The sequence below is a fragment of the Cebus imitator genome, unplaced genomic scaffold, assembly GCF_001604975.1.
Source record: "Cebus imitator isolate Cc_AM_T3 unplaced genomic scaffold, Cebus_imitator-1.0 Scaffold771, whole genome shotgun sequence".
Lineage (NCBI taxonomy): Eukaryota > Metazoa > Chordata > Mammalia > Primates > Cebidae > Cebus > Cebus imitator.
Window position 1 is genome coordinate 229,704 of NW_016108086.1, and position 18,707 is coordinate 248,410.

General features: G+C 42.3%; 2 protein-coding genes and 1 non-coding gene across 3 annotated transcripts in view; 2 read left to right on the plus strand and 1 right to left on the minus strand.

Moving 5' to 3' along the window:
• Positions 1–324: 324 nt before the first annotated feature.
• On the minus strand, positions 325–431 carry LOC119469691. The gene has a single exon (XR_005198527.1). It is a non-coding gene; the product is annotated as a U6 spliceosomal RNA (small nuclear RNA).
• A 3,126-nt stretch (positions 432–3,557) lies between these two features.
• LOC108297085 (60S ribosomal protein L23a-like) lies at positions 3,558–4,133 on the plus strand. Its single transcript, XM_037735286.1, has one exon. The coding sequence runs from the start codon at positions 3,663–3,665 to the stop codon at positions 4,131–4,133; it is 471 nt and encodes a 156-aa protein (XP_037591214.1). The 5' UTR covers positions 3,558–3,662.
• A 2,321-nt stretch (positions 4,134–6,454) lies between these two features.
• PROS1 (protein S) overlaps positions 6,455–18,707 on the plus strand; it is a 99,418-nt gene continuing 87,165 nt past the window's right edge. Inside the window, exon 1 of the mRNA XM_017519734.2 lies at positions 6,455–6,867. Within this exon, the coding sequence (XP_017375223.1) occupies positions 6,792–6,867 (76 nt within the window). The 5' untranslated portion in view covers positions 6,455–6,791. The remainder of the gene's footprint in view (positions 6,868–18,707) is intronic.

Sequence of the window (18,707 nt, forward strand, 5' to 3'; positions counted from 1 at the left end):
TTTCACCATGTTGACCAGGATGGTCTCGATCTCTTGACCTCGTGATCCACCCGCCTCGGCCTCCCAAAGTTCTGGGATTACAGGCTTGAGCCACGGCGCCCGGCCTGAAAATATATTTTTGATATAACTTATATCTTCCTAATTACCAAATCAGTTCTCTTTTCTGTCATTTAATGTATATAATATGGTTAACTTTTCTAAAACTGTTTCCTGCCTTGGTCTTTCACAGTTTTGCACTGTACTGCCCTACCCTGGTTCTCTTCTTCTTCTCCTCCTCCTCCTCCTCCTCCACCTCCTCCTTCTCCTCCTCCTCCTTCTTCTTCATGTATTACGGAACGCTTCATGAATTTGCATGGCATGTTTGTGCAGGGGCCATGCTAATCTTCTCTGTATCATTCCAGTTGTAGTACATGTGCTGCTGAAGCGAATACAACCCCTGGTTCTCTTCTGATCTCCCTGACCACTCCTCCTCTAGCTTTCTATATGTGACCTCTAAGACATGACCTTATCCCTCTGCTTTTTTTTAAGGATGTTCCCTTGTAGAATTTGATGATTACTCCTGTGACTGAAGAGTCTCACAATGTGTATGTCTCTTGAGCATTGTTGGAACCATACTCAGTACTGTTTTTTACAAATATACACTCAACACCAGTTTTGCAGTAAATCCTCACTTATCTTCATCCAGAGGTTCTTAGAAACTACAATTTTAAACAAAATCACATGTAATAAAACCAGTTTTATCGTAGACAAATTGATATAAATCAGAGTTAAGTTCCTATGGCACATTTTTGGTCACAAAAACATCACCAAACTTCAAAATAAAGATGCAAATACTAGTAATAGTAAACATTGAAATAAATGTGAGCTATATATACATTTAAGAGAGATTAATGACAAGTAAGACATTTCTTTATTCATTTATTCCAGTTCAGGGTCACAGGTGGCATCATCTCAGGGTAAAAGGTGAGGACTAGTTCTCAGCAGGACACCAATCTGTCACAGTGTGCTCTCACACACACCCACAGTCACTTAGACTGGGACAGTTTAGACACATCAATTCACCTAACATGCATATCTTTGGGATGTGAGAGGAAACTGGAATACCTGGAGAAAACCCATGCAGACATGGGGAGAACATGCAAACTCCATATACACAGTGGTCTGGGCCAGTAATCGATTTTTTTCTCTCAGCCATGTCATAATGAAACAATGCTGTTAAAGCACCTGCTCTACTTCATGCCTTCCCCATTTCTACTAGTGATAACATTACCGAGCATTCCTGATGCCAACATGCAGTGCCTTAGCAAAGCTGACTCTTAGTTTTTCAATATCTTTTTTTTTACTTATCTTTTTTTTTAAGGCGGGGTTTCACCATGTTGGTCAGACTAGTCTTGAATTCCCAACCTCAGATAATCGACCCACCTTGGCCTCCAAAGTGCTTGGATTACAGGCGTGATTTTTATGTTTATTAAAATATCTTAAGTTTTTAAATATCTTAAGTGGCTTGATAGCCATAAGTGCTGCTCACCAGGTTGAGTTCTCTTTCCTTACAGGCACATGAAATAAGTTATTCCCACCCTCTCAACGTCAGGCAGGCATATCACGTGCCTGGCTTTGTCTAATGAAATGTAAGTGGTATGTCACTTCTTGGCAAAACTATGAAAGAGCTGGGGCGCAATTCTCAATGTTCTCTCTTCTCTTGCCGTGGTAATTGTAGATGACTATGTCAACTTTGAGGGACTGTAAAATCAAAGCAGCATGAAACGCTGAGTTAACACATGGAAGACAGGTACCTGGAAAGTCACACAGACTTGTAGTGGACTTCCAATAAGCAAGAGATAAACACTTGTTATCTAAAACACTGTAATGTTTTGGCTTTTTAGTGTGTAAACTGGTTTGTTCTGAATGATGACAACAGTCGTGCTGCTGAGATTCTAGTTAACACTGTCATTTCAGGATCATTATTAATATTTTGGCATAAATCTTCCCAGGCACACATTGTTGAATTAAATTGAAAGAAATGTTTACGGACCAGTAACTGTTCTAAGCACTTAGAATATAGTTGTGAACAAAACCTTTAAAAATTCCTGCCCTCATGAATCTGACATTCTACTGGTAAAGACGGATGAAGGAGTGGATAATAAACATAAATAATAAGTAAATTAGACACTATGTTAGTAGAAAATGATATGAAGAATTGTAAAACTGGATAAAAGAATGAGATTAAGATTAGGAATTAGGTTAGATTAAGAGTTAAATTTTGAACAGGTTTTATTATATATTAAGAGCTGTGTTAAAACCAACGTTTGGCTAAATGAGATTACCAAGTATCAATCAATATTGAGCTAAAGCCAGTTATCACCATCACAAAGTGAATTTCTGAGATTAAAAACCCAGAATTTTATCCAATGATGTATTATCAAATTGTATATTAATAGATTCCAGATGGTTTTACAAAGTTTGACATTATGAGGCCGGGCGCAATGGCTCACGCCTATAATCCCAGCACTTTGGGAGGCCGAGGCAGGTGGATTGCTTGAGGTCAGGAGTTCGAGACCAGCCTGGCCAACATGGTGAAACCCCATCTTTAAAAAAAAAAAAAAAAAAGAAAGAAAGTTTGACATTATGGCGTAGGACACATAAATTTTCAGTGCTGACAATTATTACTGACAGTGTGATGCAAATTTGTGGTGTTAAAAAGATATTCAGGCCAAGAGAAGTGGCTCACACCTGTCATCCCAAGGCTTTGGGAGGCCAAGGCAAGAGAATCACTTGAGGTCAGGAGTTGCAGACCATCTCTACCAAAAAAAAAAAACAAAGTAAAAATTAGCCTGGCATACAGGTGTGTGACTGTGGTCCTAGGTACTTGAGAGACTGAGAGGAGGATGCTTGAGTCCAGAAGTTTGAGGCTGCAGTGAGTTATGATTGCACCACTGCACTCCAGCCTGGGCAACCCAGTGAGACCCTGCCTCAGATAAATAAATAAGGCTGGGTGCTGTGGCTCACACCTGTAATCTCAGCACTTTGGGAGGCCGAGGTGGGCAGATCCGTTGAGGTCAGGAGTTCAAAACCAGCCTGGCCAACGTGGTGAAACCATGTCTCTACTAAAAATACAAAAAAAAATTAGCCGGCCATGGTGGTAGACACCTGTAATCCCAGCTACTTAGGAGGCTGAGACAGGAGAATCACTTGAACTTGGGATGCTGAGGTTGCAGTGAGCTGAGATCGCACCACTGCACTACAGCCTGGGTGAGAGAATAAGACTCTGTCTCAAAACAAATTTTTTTTTAATTAAAAAATAGATATATAGATAGATATTCACTTTCAACTGAAGGCTTTAGAGGAGCAAGCTTTTTTTTAAGATAGCTTATTCTAATATTCCCTTCTTTTCTTCATATCTTTATATTTTTGTATGCTTGTATGATTTGTTATGAATGTTGATTCATGTTTTAGAAGTTTTTCCTCCTTAGAAATTTTTGAGATCTCAAAATTGATTTTCTTCTCTTATTTCCTTCTCACAAGATGAGGAGATTCCCAAATGGGGCTTTTACCTGGAAGACTTCTGGCTTAAATTTACATATTTAATTAAATATGGTAATTAAAGGTGATTTTGTTCAACATAATTGAAACAAGTCTATAGATATTAAAATTATATTGACAAGATGGTGCCGAAAGCGAAGAAGGAAGCTCCTGCCCCTCCTAAAGCCGAAGCCAAAGCGAAGGCTTTAAAGGCCAAGAAGGCAGTGTTGAAAGGTGTCCACAGCCACAAAAAAAAGAAGATCCGCATGTCACCCACCCTCCGGCGGCCCAAGACACTGCGACTCCGGAGGCAGCCCAAATATCCTCGGAAGAGCGCCCCCAGGAGAAACAAACTGGACCACTATGCTATCATCAAGTTTCCGCTGACCACTGAGTCTGCCATGAAGAAGACAGAAGACAACAACACTCTTGTGTTCATTGTGGATGTTAAAGCCAACAAGCACCAGCTCAAACAGGCTGTGAAGAAGCTCTATGACATTGATGTGGCCAAGGTCAACACCCTCATTCGGCCTGATGGAGAGAAGAAGGCATATGTTCGACTGGCTCCTGATTACGATGCTTTGGATGTTGCCAAAAAAATTGGGATCATCTAAACTGAGTCCAGCTGGCTAATTCTAAATATATGTATATCTTTTCACCATAAAAAAAAATTATATTTATATTTAAGTAGGTTGGGACTGAGAAAAAAATGGTATATAGACCAACCTGTTGAAGTCAGACAAACCAAGAAAGGAGAGAATTTAAAAGAGGGAAAGGTCATAAATACACTCAATAATTATTTCTTGAATGAGATCAAGAGGTTCAGGACGTGCCACCCAAAAATATGCCATTTAGATATATGGGTTATTTTGTGCTCAAGGCAATCTAGAATCAGCAGAAGTAGAGAAAGCTTTTTACCACCCCTTCACCTGTAAAATAAATTTCCCCTTGTAAAGAAAATCTACAATTACAAAAGAAATTTTCATTAGTAAATGTATCTATCTGTGCCAAGAAGACAGCTACTCCTAGAGACAGCTTTTATTACCTGAGAGACCCACATTACAAGGCAACCTTTACCAACCATACATTTCCTTTCCTTCCCTTCTCTTTATTTGCCTTGTCTACCCCAAGAAGGCTCAAACCCCTATTCCTTTCCATAGCTCAGGATGATATATGTCTTAATCATCTGGATACCTCCTGGAGTCTCATATTTTTGTGAAATTCCCATGCATACATGTGTAATTAAATATTGTTTTCTGCCTTTCTCTATGCCCATTTAATTCTTATACCAGCCACAGAACCTGCAAGGGTAGTGGGAAGCATCTTTCTTCCCCTACTGAGTGAATGTGAATTCCTCAGCCCATGTTCTTATTAGAAAAAGTAGGCTGAGTGCAGTGGCTCACGCCTGTAATCCCAACTTTGGGAGATCGAGGCAGGTGGATCACAAGATCAGGAGTTCGAGACCAGCCTGGCCAACATGGTGAAACCACATCTCTATTAAAAATACAAAAATTAGCCAGGTGTAGTGGCGGGTGCCTGTAATCCCAGCTACTCAGGAGGCTGAGGCAGGAGAATCACTCGAACCTGGGAGGCAGAGGTTGCAGTTAGCTGAGACTGTGCCATTGCACTCCAGCCTGGGTGACTTCATCTCAAAAAAAGACTTCATCTCAAAACAAAACAAAACAAAACAAAAACCCAAACAAACAAAAAGAAAAAGGATTCTAATATTCAACAACTTCCACTCAGCTGGATCACAGAACTATAAAAATCTAGAACTGGAAAAGATCTTTGAAATATAATGACACCACCAAATTTCACTTAAACTCACAGGAAATCAATTGATATTTCATTGGGCAGAAATACTAGAATAACAGTAAATATGCATTGTGTATGTAACTATAATAGAGTCATTGATGCATGCACACTTCAGTCAATAAGAACAGACATTGGGGTTGCAGCAGAGAAAGAGGCTTAATTAGAGGGCCACTAAACAGAACCTCAAATCCATCTCCCCAATGAGTTTGGGGCTAGGATTTTTAGGAGTTTTGGGGTGAGCTGAAGTGTGAAGATCTTTGGTTAAAGAGTACAGGGTGAGGTTTGGGATGGGAATGAAGGAGCTGGATTATCGTGCTGATTCTTCTGTCAGAGTCTTCAAACACAAATAAAAGCTTTATGATTGTAATATCAGAAATCCTACCTATCTTAAAGCTTTATGATTCTAATGTCGGAAATCCTATCCATCGGGAAAATGGGGACGCAAAAGTACAACTTGATTAATCCTTAATTATGAATGTACTTCTGTCCAGAATTCTTGTCAACCCTCTGCAGATGGCTTCAAGTGCTGCTAGTTAACGCACACTAATTACTTCTTATGTTATCTCCTGGAATCCTTACATCGGCACTATGAAACCTATTATCCCCATTTTAGGGATGATACAACTGAGATTTTAGAGAGATTAAGCAATTTACTTAGTTACTCAACTAGTAAGTGGCATAATATTGCCATTTGAATTCAGGCAGTTCAGCTTCAGAGATAGCCTTAAACATATTTCAAATGTGTACGTATGCCCAAGGACAAAAACTAGAGGGAATATGCAAAAAATAAAATGAGCTCTTTGAAGGTACTGGAATTTGATACTTTCTCTATTTTTTCTAAAACATGTTTTGCTATAGTTTTTTCTTTTTCCATCATAAATACAAGACCAAAACAAAAACAAAAACAAAAGCATGATTAGAATGACCCCATTTGCTTTTACTTTCACGGTAGTTCTTCCTAAAGTCGTCATTGACTTCCAGGTATTGGTTAACATCTCCACAGACGAGTCAGTCTCTCAGTACTTCTCCTTTCGAGCCTGGAGATCGTTCCTCTTGAACCCTGGAAGTTCTCTTGACCAGTCGGAGACCTGCGTTCCCCATCCCTTCCCCTTTGGAAACCTCGCATTGTGGAGGAAAGCACGGAAGGGCAGGAACTTGGGAGCTGGGAGACGTCTCGGCTGTGTTTACCAGGCCTGCGGCGCTCTCCCGGGGCCCATCCCCCAGCTCCGAAACGCTTCCTGGAAATGTCCTCGTTATCACTTCCCCTCTCGGGCTGGGGGCTGGGAGCGGGCGGTCCCCTCCGCCCCCGGCTGTTCCGCCCGGGCTCGCTGGCTCGCAGGCGCCGCCGCGCAGCGCTGCTCAGACCCAGGCGCACGGGCCGGCAGCTCCGCGGGCCGCGCGCTCGGGCCCCGCCGTGACGCGCCGCCGTCCCCGCCCGCGCCTCCGCGCGCTTCGAAATGAGGGTCCTGGGTGGGCGCTGCGGGGCGCTGCTAGCGTGCCTCCTCCTAGCGCTTCCCGTCTCAGCGGCAAACTGTGAGTAATCAGTAACGTCTCCTCTCCCCCCAGCGTTGTCGACCGAACTGCGTGCCCGGTTAGCAGGATTTTCTTCCTTAGAGCCGCAGCCTCCTCGAAAGTTTCCAGTAAGTGCCACAGACGCGCAGCGGAGGGAAGCGGCCGTGGATCGCGCAGGCAAAGTAATGGTGGGGCAGGGTCGGTCCGCACAGTCGCCGGAGCGCGTTGCCTGCAAGACGGATGCCAGAACCTGGGTGACGCTGAGAATCAATCAACGGATGACAGCACCTGCACTCCCTTCAAAGCCGAAGTTCCCAGTCAGAGAACAAGGATGAGCAGACTCCGGGGTAGAGTAGGGAAGAAAAGGTGGCGCACCGTGTCTTCCCTTTGTCCCAGCGCCTGCCCCCAACCTGCGCCAGGCTCCTAAAACCTACCTCCCTTTTGCAATTTCTGGACTTTGAGCTTGATTTGCTTGTCTCACATGAACGAAGTGTTTTAAAATGACTGAGGGTTTGGATAGCAGTAGAAATATGTCACTTTCTAACCCTGAAATCAAAAGGACCGTTAAAGACTGTATTCTATTTCTCAGATCGTTTTGTACTGAGGATTTTTTTTAACGTTGTGTGCCAGTGATCTGAGGTGGTGGCATGAATTCTTTATACTTTATCTTTGTATTTCAGGTTCTTTATGTCTTTATGCCTGGATTCAAGACAGGATATTGAATTTTCTCTGAAAAATATATAAGGAATAGCAAAGCATTTAGTACGTTTTAGTGGTCAGTTACTTTGTTTTCTAAAGTCGTAAGTGTGTTTATTGAATAAAAATGCCCCCCCTCCCCCTTTTTTTTTTTTTTTTTTTTTGAGACGGAGTTTCGCTCTGCTGCCCAGGCTGGAGTGCAGTGACGCGATCTCCGCTAACTGCAGCCTCCCCTTCCTAGGTTCAAGTGATTATGCCTCAGCCTCCTGAGCACCTGGGATTACAGGTGCCCCCACGACACCGGCTAATTGTCTTGTATTTTTACTAGAGACGGGGTTTCACCATGTTGGCCAGGCTGGTCTCGAACTCCGTACCTCAGGTGATCCACCCGCCTCAGCCTCCCAAAGTGTTGGGATTACAGGCGTGAGCCACTGTGCCTGACCAAAAATGTCTTCTCGTGCTATGTTTTATTTGCAGGGATTGGAACCGAAGAGAGCACTCTGAATTACAAATAACTTTTAGGAGCCTGGAGCTCCAAAGTAAACTTTTCAAAGATGGAAATTTCAGAATTATATATCAATTTACTAACATTCCACTAGTTTTCTATTAGTTATCAAGATGAATGTGGTACTTTAAAAACCGAACTTGGGACTGAAACAGTTTTTGATCCTACATTAAAGAGCTACAATTGCAAAACTTCACCTTTCAAACCGATATCATTAAGCCAATTTGTAACTACCTGCACTTATTACCTATAGAGTTCATTAGGACAGGTAAATATTTGCTTCATAGCTAGAGTTTTGGAGAGGAGAAAGGCAAAGTAGCTTGCCACACTTAACTCCTTTTCATCATAGAAATTTGCTAGGCCTTTTCTTTTTGTAGAGATTGTTACATTTTGACTGAATCTAGGCAGAGGTAAAAATTATATGGGTTTGCGTAGGTTTATTATATATAAACATATGGAGAATTACACTTGTTATAAATTAATTCTTCCAGTATATCACATAAAGAATAGTTGGCCCCATAATGCCTTGGCTTACAAGTTTTTGATTGCTTAACTGGATTAAAAGTCATCTGTGGTTTACTGATGAGGAAATTTAGATGCAGATGTGATGCTTTTAACCCATATGATTTTATTTTATTTTATTTTATTTTATTATTTTATTTTTTTGAGACAGGATCTGGCTGTGTCACTCAGGCACAATCACAGCTAACTGACCTCCCCCTCCCTGGCTCATGGGAGCCTCCCCGCTTCACCTCCTGAGTAGCTGGGGCAACAGGCGTCCACCACCATGCCTGACTAATGTGTGTGTGTGGGGTGTGTGTGTGTGTGTGTGTGTGTGTGTGTGTGTTTGGTAGAGGTGGTGTTTTGCCATATAGCCTAGGCTGGTCTTGAACTCCTGTGTTCAAGCGGCCTGACTACTTTGGCTGCCCAAAGTGCTGTGATTACAAATATGAGCCATCGTGCCCAGGCTCCATATGATTTTAAATTTGAGATATAATTAGAGTTGTAAATATTTTATTTATAATTCATTGTGTAGTCCTGTATTTTTCTCTTTCTTCCTTTCTTTCTTTCTCTTTCTCTCTCTCTCTCTCTCTTTCTTGCTTTCTTTATTTTCTCTTTTTTTTCTTTTCTTTTCTTTGTTTCTTTCTTTCATTTTGAGATGGAGTCTCGCTCTGATGCCCAGGCTGGAGTGCAGGACTGCAGTGCCATGATCTGAGCTCACTGCAACCTCCACCTTCAGGCTTCAAGTGACCTTCCCACCTCAGCCTCCCAAGTAGCTGGTATTACAGGCACACTCCACCATGCCTGGCTAATTTTTTGTATTTTTAGTAGAGACAAGACTTCACCATGTTGGCCAGACTCATCTTGAACTCCTGACTTCCAGGGATCTGCCCGCCTCGGCCTCCCAAAGTGCAGGGATTGCAGGTGTGAGCCCCCACATCCAGCCTATAATTCATTGTTTAGTCCATAGAAAGCTATGCACGATTAAAATATATATATACATTTTTTTTTGAGATGGAGTCTTACTCTGTCGCCAGGCTGGAGTGCAGTGGTGCGATGTTGGCTCACTGCAACCTCTGCCTCCCAGGTTCAGGTAATTCTCCTGCCTCAGCCTCTTGAGTAGCTGAGACTACAGGCATGCACCACCATGCCTGGCTAATTTTTGTATTTTTAGTAGAGACAGAGTTTCATCGTGGTGGCCAGGATGGTCTCGATCTCTTGACCTCGTGATCCGCCCACCTCGGACTCCCAAAGCGCTGGAATTACAGGCGTGAGCCATGGTGCCCAGCCAAAAAAATATTTTTGTGATTAAAAAAGAATAAATTTAGAGACGGTGCCTTGCTGTCTTGCCCAGGCTGGAGTGCAGTGGCGATTCACAGAGACTATTATAGTGTACTACAGCTGTGAACTGGCCCCAAGCAACCCTCTCCTCTCAGCCTCCTGAGTGTCTGGGACTATCGGCATGCCTACCATGGCTGGTTTATAGTTGTTATTTAAAGAAAAACATTTACAAATCATGGTCTGATTTTAGGAAGAATAATTAGAAAAAATGTAGTACTACTTGTTTGTTTTAAAAATTAAAAAAAAAGAAATTGTCCAGAGATTAAGTTTCCAGAATGCATATTATGTATATACGGGAGAGAGAGAGAGAGAGATGAGAATCTCTATATTTAGCATATATACTGTTACCTGGGCATGGCAGCTCACACCTGTAGTCCCAGCACTTTGGGGGGGCTGAGGAAGGAGGATTGAGTGAAGCCAGGAGTTCAAGACCAGCCTGGGCAACATAATGAGACCCTGTCTCTACAAAAGAATTAAAAAATAATATTTAGCCCAGTGTGTTGGTACACACTTGTAGGCCCAGCTACTCAGGAGTCTAAGGTGGGAGGATCACTTGAGCCCAGGAGGTTGAGGCTTCGGTGAGCATGATGATACCACTACACTCCAGCCTGGGTGACAGAGTGAGATCCTGTCTCCAAAAATAATAAAAATAAAAGAGATACTGTCTACATATTTTAATCGTTTCCCACGTAAGGCATGTGGTGAGGGGAAATAGGAAAAAGAGGATGTCCTTTTGGCTGTGCTAATTTTGCCTTATCTAGACTGGCACCCTGAGTGGGTGCAGGCTACTCTAGTCACTAGTGGCTCACATTTTCCTTTTCTTTTGTACCCTCTTCTTTCCTTCTCTAACTACTCCTTTTATTATTGTGAATCCTTGTCTTTTCTTAAATTATCTTTACTTAAAAGTCCAAAATTTTGCACAGAGGCAGAGATTTTTATCAAGGTTAGGTTACAGTAGGAGTTTGTGCTGGAAGAGTTGGAAACAATATCTAGTGTATGCAATATAACATCAAACCCTATGCCATATTCTCTTACTATTAATTCTATGCTAGGAAACGGTAGACTTTTTCTGTTCACCAAGCTTCTATCTTTGCAGCTTGAGTGATCTATATACATACTTAAACCTTGAATATTATGCCTGATAATACAGTATTCTTTGCCTATAAGCAACATTAATGAACTCTTGCTAAAGGAAAGAAAAAGGAAAAGTAAAAAGAGAGGAAGAAAGGAAGGAACAGTTGAATAATTTATTGGAAGGCTACTGAATGGCTAGCTGAACAACCAAGATGTAAACGTTTAGGTGACCTGTACAGTGGGAACTCATGTGACGGTACTTTAGGAGCTGCCAATTAGATGACTCAATTCTGTCTTCCAGTCCTGTGTGCCTCTGTGAACATTCAAATTCCTAGGAGACTGTGATCACTTTGGCTTAGCCTGCCTCGGGAGTCCTGCCATTGAGAGCTCACTAGAATTGCTTAGAGTGCCAGAAGAACAGGTCCCACAAAAGAATGGATGCTGGGAAGGATGCAGAAATAAGAAAACTCTACATATTCTAATTATTGGCTGTCTAACACATACGCTCGCCGTTCTTTTCATACTCACCATTTGAAGGTATTTCTCTAGTAGAATGCAAATAATTACCGCACAGAGAAAGAACCCCTTCCTCAGTAGGTTCCAGGCACCATATCCAGAGAGGAAGACTGAAGGCTCCCATTTCCTGGGCATCATCAAGTGCTGGCCATGATTCCTGTATTTCTCTGCTATGTTTTACAGATAAAATGATACTTTATAGTGTAGCAATATATCTTACATGCTAAAAAAAAAAAAAAAAAAAAAAAAAAAAAAAAAAAAAAAAAAAAAAAAAAAAAAAAAAAACAAAGAGAGAGAAAGAAAGAAAAGAAAACAAAGGAAAAACAATCACAAAAGCAAGGGAATACAGGTGATGGTTTAGGGCTTGTCTGTCTCTCCCTTGGTTACAAGCATGAGCTGGTATTTAGGACTCTTTCCCTGCCCCTTTCGTAGCTCTCTTGCCCTCAGGATGCAAGTGCCTCATGTTTGTGTTTGCTCAATGAGATGGACCATAGTGTAATCAGGAAGGATCTGAGCCCTTATCATCCCACCTGTGGCTGCTGCATCCATTGTTTCTTTTCCTATTTCTCCTGTGGACAGTGGTCATCTTGGAGGGGCTTCATGCCTAACCCTGATTACTATGTGGCAACAAAACTATTTTGCCTGGATTATTGTCTTTCTTCTAACATAATCCTCTTATTTTTTTTTTTTCCAGCAGGTAAAGAGCTTCAAATGGCAACACACTAGTCTCAGCTTGTAATTCAGTGGAAAATATATTAGGTCCCCTAGTGAATGCAGTCCTTGGAAACTGTTCTTGGTTTCCAAATTTCTATGTGAGCAGAATGCAGTTGTGAGGATAGAATGCCAAAAAAATTTGAGAATAGGTAACCGTATGAGTCCCCTAGGACTGCCAGAATAAAGTACCACAAAGTAGGTGATTTAAATAACAGAAAATTATAGTCTCAGAAAGTCCAAAATCAAGATATCAGCAAGGTTGGTTTTTTTTGAGGTCTGTGAGGGGAGAATGTGTTTCCTGCCTTTCTCCTAACTCCTGGTAACCTCAGATGTTCCTTGGCTTGGGGATGGCATTCTTCCTGTGTCTTCTCATTGTTTTTCCTCTGTACATGTCTATCTCTGTGTCCAAATTTCCCCTTTTTGTACGGACACCAGCCTTACTGGATGAAGGCCTACCCTAATGACGTCATCTTAATTTGATCATCTGCAAAGACCCTATCTTCAAATAAGGTTGTGTTTACAGGTACTGGGGAATTAGGACTTCAGCATCTTTTGGGGTCAACTCATGACAGTCATTAAACCTCAGATCATGACAAGTACTTCTTTCCTTTTTCCCTTTATTCCTGCTCTACATATTTGGACTTCAGTAAAATATCACTATATTTTATTTTACTTTAAGCCCGTCAAATTTAGCAGTTGGGGGTTGTATATCAACTTAGTGACGCTAATGTTAACAACTTCTGATAACCCACTATTATCGGACCAGCCTACAATCCTTTTTTTTGAGACAGGGTCTCATTCTGTTGCACGGGCTGGAGGAGTGCAGTAGCACAATCATGGCTAACTGCAGTCTTGACCTCCCAGGTTCAAGTGATCCTCCCACCTCAGCCTCCCAAGTAGCTGGGACTATAGGTGCATGCCATTACACCCGACTAATGTTCTTTTTTGATTTTTAGTAGAGATGAGATCTTGCTGTGTTGCCCAGGCTGGTCCCAAACTCCGAGACTCAAGGGATCCTCTTGCTTTAGCTTCCCAGAGTGCTGGGATTACAGGCACCAGCCACTGTGCCCAAATAGTACGATATTTTAATGATTACTGGTAGACACAACATACCACATTTATTACAATCATATTTTGAAAGATAGCGTTATGTCTTACAGCGAGTGAGCCCTCAATAATGGATCAGCTCATCATTCCACAAGGCTTGCTCCTTCCAGATATTAGGTGTACAATAAGCTCAATGAAAACTATAATCATTCCAGTGATTTCTTAAGTGTGATGTTAATTCCTTAGAGGTAGTGTGGGGCTTAGCATAAAGCAACGGATAAGTCTCCCAATAGTCGTGCTGACAGAAAAATGAAATCCTGGTAAGCGTCTCTCCCTGTGCTGCTGCTCCATGGTAGAAGAGCCCCACTTGATCAGCAATGCACCAGATACCTGACTGAACTTGCTAATACGTTCAACTTTCAGTAGCTTGAGGAATAGCAATTCTGCAGACAAATTTGGTGTTTTTACTTTGATACTGAGAGTCTGGGTGGGCCTAGTAAAGGAAAGTTCGTGTGGCAGAGCCAACGTGGCCAATGTGTGGTGGCCTCCATCCTTGCCACTGTGGCTGGCTTTTTTATAAATATTGGGTAAACGTTAGACCCAAGGCCTCCCAAAGGCCATGTGTGGCCTCTAAACTTGTGTGTTTGGCCCTTATACATTTCAAAAATTGGAACATTTCATGTTAACATTTGGTTTTATGGCTTCTTTTGAAAAACAATAAAAGAACATCTGACAACACTGGCTCACATCCCAATGTGGTAAGATTCCGCTTGAGCTGATTGCGAGCTGCCTTCTTTAGATCTAATGTACCCTCTCTAGTTTGCCACAGTGCTGAGCATCTCCCACTGTCTTTAACTAAATTGTCTTTCCTTGTTTATGCTGCCTACTGGACTCTTAGATTTTTTAGTTTGTGGTCTTTGCACTAGAGAGTCTTTTTTTTTGAGACAGAGTCTTGCGCTGTTGCCCAGGCTGGAGTGCAATGGTGCGATCTCAGCTCACTGCAACCTCCACTTCCCAGGTTCAAGCAATTCTCCTGCCTCGGCCTCCCTAGTAACTGGGACTACAGGTGCTTGCCACCACGCCTAGCTAATTTTTTGTATTTTTAATAGAGATGGGGTTTCACTCTGTCAGCCAGGCTGGTCTTGAACTCCTGACCTCGTAATCTGCCTGCCATGGGATCCCAAAGTGCTGGGATTACAAGCATGAGTCACCGTGCCCAGCTGCACTAGATAGTCTTGAGAAGAAACATAACTGATGGTAGTTAAGTAGGTCTTTCTGTCCTCATTATTACTAAGAACTTCTCGGCCGGGCGCGGTGGCTCACGCCTGTAATCCCAGCACTTTGGGAGGCCAAGGCGGGTGGATCACGAGGTCAAGAGATCGAGACCATCCTGGTCAACATAGTGAAACCCCGTCTCTACTAAAAATACAAAAAATCAGCTGGGCATGGTGGTGCGTGCCTGTAATCCCAGCTACTCAGGAGGCTGAGGCAGGAGAATTGCCTGAACCCAGGAGGCGGAGGTTGCGGTGGGCCGAGATCGCGCCATTGCACTCCAGCCTGGGCAACAAGAGCAAAACTCCGTCTCCAAAAAAAAAAAAAAAAAAGAACTTCTCTGGGGTGAGGCTGTCTTGTGAACTTTCACCTGGAACACAAATATTCTTATCTCTGGGACAATTCTTGCCCAAACTTCGTCCCTAAGCCTGTGATGTATCTCTTTACAAGTCACTGAACCTCTGGAAAGACGATCTGCAACCATCACAGGCAATTTCTCATTCTAGGCAAAGTGGACAATAGAAGTGCCACTTATATGTCTGCCCATTGTGAGGGTTTTGTTTTGAGTGCCCCTCAGGACCACTCCTGAGAGAGGCTGTAGTTCGTTACTTTTTGGCTGTAGCTTTATAGCAGGTCTACATCTGGCTCACGTTATTATACCACAGAGAAGCATCTGTTGATATAGTTAGGATGTTTTGTCCCCTTCATATCTCATGTTGAAAAGTGACCTCCGGCCAGGCTCACGCCTATAATCCCAGCACTTTAGCACTTTGGGAAGCCGAGGCAGGCGGATCACTTGCGGCCAGGAGTTTAGGACCAGCCTGGCCAACATGGTGAAACCTTGTCTATACTAAACAAACATACAAAAATTAGCTGGGTGTGATGGTGCATGCCTGTAATTCCAGCTGCTCGGGAGGCTGAGGCAGGAGACTCTCTGGGACCTGGGGGGTGGACCCTGCAGTGAGCCGAGATTGTGCCACTGCACCCCAGCCTGGGAGACAGAGTGAGACTGTATCTCAAAAAAAAAAAAAGAAAGAAAGAAAAAGAAAAGAAAGCTGACCTCCAGTGTTGGAGGTGATACCTATAGGAGGTGTTTGGGTCATGGGGGTGGGTCTCTTACGGATGACTTAGCACCAGTCCCTTGGTGATGAGTAAGTTCTCTCTCACTTCATGTGAGACCTGGTTGTCTAAAAGAGTCTGGGACTTCCCCCTTCTCTCTCTTGCTCTAGTTCTTGCCGTGTGGTACACCAGCTCCCCCTTTGCCTTTTATCATGATTGGAAGCTTCCTGAGGCCCTCACCAGAAGCAGATCCTGGCACCATGCTTCCTGTACAGCCTGAAGAACCACTATCCCATTAAACTCCTTTTCTTTTTAAATCATCCAGCCTCAAGTATTCCTTTACAGCGATGCGGACAGATTAGCACATCTGTAAGCCAGAGATTTTCACCAGTTGGTCATAGATATCTTCTTATGAGACCAATGAGGGCGTTTGAGGGCGAGGAGGAAGTCAAGAGAGTGAGTAACCCATGTAGGCAACTTAGTTATGCCTTTAGACTCAAACTATTTATACCTCTTGAGCATGGATTGTGCTATCACAACTGTGTTTATAGCTCAATGGAAAAGACAGCATCCAGTTTATGATGAGCTGTTTAAATCTATGGTCACCAGGTGTCCTATGGTCAGATCTTTAGACTCCGCTTAATTCCCCACCCCCACAAAAAAAATCCAAGAGCAGTTTCTCAAAAGAAAATGAATTACTTGCTGAAGGAAATGAGACTTGCTCACAAATCATGGGGCTCTCTAGTGAAATTTCTCTTCTGGAACTTGCTGTAGCTTCTGAAGAGGATCTTACTTTTTTATGGAAAATTTGAGCACAGTTGGATCTGATGGACCATTGGGTAGGCCAAGTGACAGACTGCTTGAATTGAACTTTGAACTAGCTAGAGGGCATTCGCTTATTATGGTTCCCATCTGCATATGGCAGTCTTTTGACTTCTATGGTAAATACATCACGGTAGAACACCATTAAAATGGAATATGCCTCAAAAATAAGATATCTACCAAAATTTATTCTTCTACCTTAGTCATGGACACTCAGAGTCATAACAACTTCTCTCACTTGTGCAGGAATATTCCAGCATGAGCACACTCTTACTGAAAATAGTCCACCGCTCTCAGTCCTTGGGAAGGAATCATAGTTCGGGGTTTGACTCTAACTGGGCCTATAGTTAGATGGTTTTAGGACAGAATTCTGCTTATCAGCTGACTTGCATAGGCCTCAATTTCAACTAGCATACCTTAACCAGCATACCTTAGGTCTTAGATGTTTTGCTTCCTTAAAGGCCACTAGCTAATAATCACTAAAGGTTCTGGAATTTTTTTCATTAGTGTAGTTATTCAGGTCAGATAGTTTATTTTAGTTTGGAGAAACTGGGAGAAAAGCTTATAGTATGGAAAAGCTTATAGTATGGAAACTTATACTGTGGAAACTGCCTTCTTCAAAGGTGTCTCTCCTCTCCTTTACTCAAGAGGTCTGGCTCAGTCCAGTAACTCAAAATTGGTGATTAAGGAGAGACGTAGTGATTTATTCCCATTGTGACTGAAGTACAGCCTTTATTTGCTGACACAGGGAGTTTGTGTGTGAAACAACAGTGAGGAAATCAATGGGTTGTCTATTCATCTCAATCTCATGAGATCTCTGCTTGCTAATCCTTTCTCCAAGATATGATCACTACACACACCCCAGTTTTTGTTCAGGTGAGTAAGGGCTGCCACCTAAGCTCAGCCACCCCTGTTTCTTCCCATTCCACTTGAAATCTGGGGGCTCATTTCCATTGCTGTCTCTCCCACCAGCATTGTTGATCTAGGGAGAACTGCCAGTAAAATGCTTATTAAAAATTTGAATGATTTATCCAATAGTCTGTTTTCATAGGCTCAGTGAAAATATATTCTTCTCTTCTATATTGGGGGATGGGGGGTGTGATTGAGGAGAGAGAATAGGTAGGAATGACATGAAAAATTCAAGCCAGAATTTCTGCCTCCCAGTCTTTGTGAATTATTTCTGTTACATTATCCCGAGGAATGTCTGGCTTTTCAGTGTTATTTAGTGTGTGCCAAGATTGGTCTAGGATGGCATTAGCCAATCAAGCCAATGCTTAGAATTGAAGCTGGCAGCCCTAGCTAGCAAATGGAATGAAAGCAGCAATATTACCACACTCAGCCCGATTTAAAATTATGCTATCTCTTTTTGGATTCATTTTCTATTGCTTTGTAACACACCACCACAACCTTAACAGCTTAGGAAAACACAATTTATTATCTCACAGTTGTATAGGTCAGAAGTCCAAGCAGAAATCCAGAGAAGCTGCTCAGAATCTCACAAGGCTAAAGAAATCAATGTATTGATCATGGTTGAGATCTCATTCGAAGCTTGAAGTCCTCTTCCGGGTTCCCTCGTTGTTGGGAGAATTCCGTTTCTTGCAAGTATAGGGTTGAGGCCCTAAGATGCTGAGGCCTGTCACCATTCTCACCATGTGGCCCTCACCATAACACGGCAATTTGCTTCTATAAAATCGATTTAAAAAGCATCAGCTGCTGCTTTTTGTCTCCTAGCTCTATTTCTGAAATCTGAATTTGGCATAAAAAGCTCAAAATCTAGGGGTTTTCAGCCTTATCTCTTCCTTCAGCTGACGTTTCCCTGCTTCTCCTCTCAAAATGGACCATTCTCTGTCCTTTCTTCCTATGGCCTCACATGCTGACCCTTCTGTTCAAAAGATAATTCCTCTTTGTCATCCTCCCAGAAATTCCAGGTGATCTGTCCAAAGACCTCTCAAGTTCTAACATACTTGATGATTTTGTTTCCCTTTCTTAGAATCATGAATTGAACTACAATAAAGCTTTGTAGGATCTTAATTTTTCCATTTATATTAAAGGATAATTTAGAAAAGTGTTTCTAAATAGCTAATCTCTAATATTTTAAAAACCTTTGCTTTTTTTTTTCTCTTTTGTTTTATTGGTTATTCAAGGAACAAACCTGAACAACTCCATTTTTTTTTATTATTATTATTATTTTTGTTTGTTTTGGGACGGAGTTTCGCTCTTGTTACCCAGGCTGGAGTGCAATGGCGCGATCTCGGCTCACCGCAACCTCCGCCTCCCGGGTTCAGGCAATTCTCCTGCCTCAGCCTCCTGAGTA

What these genes read in the sequence shown, in the direction of transcription:
- LOC108297085 (XM_037735286.1), top strand. Translation starts at nt 3,663, where the DNA reads ATGGTGCCGAAAGCGAAGAAGGAAGCTCCTGCCCCTCCTAAAGCCGAA.